Source organism: Hevea brasiliensis, chromosome 3, assembly GCF_030052815.1.
Source record: "Hevea brasiliensis isolate MT/VB/25A 57/8 chromosome 3, ASM3005281v1, whole genome shotgun sequence".
Taxonomy (NCBI): domain Eukaryota; kingdom Viridiplantae; phylum Streptophyta; class Magnoliopsida; order Malpighiales; family Euphorbiaceae; genus Hevea; species Hevea brasiliensis.
This window is the reverse complement of record NC_079495.1, coordinates 19,324,408-19,326,565: the sequence shown is the minus strand read 5'-3', so window position 1 is coordinate 19,326,565 and position 2,158 is coordinate 19,324,408. Positions and strand designations below refer to the sequence as shown.

The 2,158-nt window shown below is 37.9% G+C and overlaps 1 protein-coding gene across 1 annotated transcript; it reads left to right on the top strand.

Moving 5' to 3' along the window:
• The first annotated feature begins 435 nt into the window (after positions 1-435).
• Positions 436-2,158, top strand: LOC131178651 (zeatin O-glucosyltransferase-like). The gene has a single exon (XM_058143924.1). It carries the CDS (start codon positions 517-519, stop codon positions 1,975-1,977), a length of 1,461 nt encoding a protein of 486 aa, XP_057999907.1. The 5' UTR covers positions 436-516; the 3' UTR covers positions 1,978-2,158.

Genomic DNA, 2,158 nt, shown 5'->3' with positions numbered 1-2,158 from the left:
TTTAGATAATAGTATTATTCTTACCTAGTCTACAGGAGAATTTTATTTGAGGCAACTCTTGTATCTAGTTATAATCATTTATTATAATAGGACTCACATAGGACACATATGAAATCCACTATAATCAATGGTTATAATGAAATCATTATCTGTATAGCAGTTTTATTGTATAATTTTTTTGCCTAACACATAAAATAAATGAAGAGATTCACATATTAAATACATAAATTTTATATATTTGTATTTTGAATTCATGGTTAACTGAGTTTAGACAAGAATATATTATTATTATTATTATTATTATTATTATTATTATTATTTCTCAACTCTCAATTTTAATATCACTAAATAAATTAAATTACTATTATTGTCCAATATTATATAGATTAGAGAATTATATCATATCCCCTTATAAAAAGGTTCCCAAAACAACCAAGAAAAAACCAGAATCCAACTTCATAGAAAACACATAATTAACCTATATATCCTAAAACCCAATTCTCCAAATATCACCATATGGCTAACCACCAAAACCAACGAGTCCATGCTCTTAATGGCCAAGATGGCCCAAAACAATCACAAGTAGTTGTGGTTATGGTGCCTCTACCAGCACAAGGTCACCTCAACCAGCTCCTCGAACTCTCCAGGCTCATCCAGTCTTATAGCATAGCGGTCCACCTCGTCGGCACCACCACCCACAACCGCCAGGCCAAGCTACGCGTTAATGGGTGGGATGTACGCGCCATCGCTAATATCCATTTCCATGACTTTGAAATCCCTCCTTTTGCTTGCCCTACTCCCAACCCAAATGCCAAGAACAAGTTCCCTGCTCATTTGATACCTGCTTTCAAACATGCCTCATCTCATCTTCGAGAGCCTGTGTCTGTGCTTCTGCGTTCACTTTCGAGCAAAGCAAGAAAAGTTATAGTTATCCATGATTCTCTCATGGCGTCTGTGATTCAAGAAGTTCAATTAATTTCCAACGCAGAGTCCTACAATTTCCATAGCGTATCTGCTTTTACCATGTGCTTGTATCAACGGGAAAGAATGGGGAGACATAATATTCATGAAAATGGGGTGATCCCAGAAGAAATTCCCACTCTTGAAGGGTGCTTCACTGATGAGTTCTCTGATTTTATTGATTCTCAATATCAGTTCTATAAGCTCGATTCAGGGCGTGTATACAACACATGCAGATTGATAGAAGGTGCTTTCATGGACTTGGTCGAGAAAGAACAGAATGAAACAACAGAGGGAAGTACTAAGAAGAAGCATTGGGCTTTAGGGCCTTTTAATCCAGTAATTATACCTGCAGAGAGAAAAGGCTCAGATGGAAAACATTTTTGCTTGGAATGGCTGGATAAACAAGCAAGAAACTCAGTGATTTACGTGTCTTTTGGTACTACAACAGCCATGAACAACGAACAAATCGAGCAGCTAGCAATTGGGTTGAAGCAAAGTGGCCAAAAGTTCATTTGGGTACTGAGAGATGCTGATAAAGGAGATGTTTTCAAAGGAGAAAATGAAAGAAAAGCTGAGCTCCCAATGGGGTATGAGAATTCAGTGGATGGCGTGGGATTGGTGGCGAGAGATTGGGTGCCCCAACTGGAGATTTTATCCCACCCAGCAACAGGAGGTTTTATGAGTCACTGTGGGTGGAATTCTTGCATGGAAAGCATCACCACGGGAGTGCCAATTGCAGCTTGGCCAATGCATTCAGATCAACCAAGAAACGCAGTCCTAATAACAGAGTTGCTTAAGATTGGTGTTACTGTTAAGGAATGGGCGCGCAGAGATGAGATTGTCACAGCAAAGATGGTTGAAAGTTCTGTAAAGAGGCTAATGGCTTCAGACGAAGGAGATGGAATGAAAAAGAGAGCAGCAGAACTGGGTGACTCTGTCCGGCTATCAATGGCTGAAGGTGGAGCTTCTCGCATGGAGATAGATTCTTTCATTGCCCATATCTCAAGTTATTAAGCTTAATTAGCTAGTTTTGTTAAAAGTTTATCATATTTTATATTTCAGCTCCAATCAGATTTTTAAAGTGTGTGGCTGTGTGCTCATTTTTTCTTTCTTTTGGGAAATAATTTAAAATCTATGATCTTGTGTCAAACATGTATTTAGATTCACTTTTTAATTTAAATTTATTAATTCTCAA

Bases quoted from the DNA above. Each gene is read 5' to 3' on its own strand.
- LOC131178651 (XM_058143924.1), top strand. From the start codon at position 517: ATGGCTAACCACCAAAACCAACGAGTCCATGCTCTTAATGGCCAAGAT.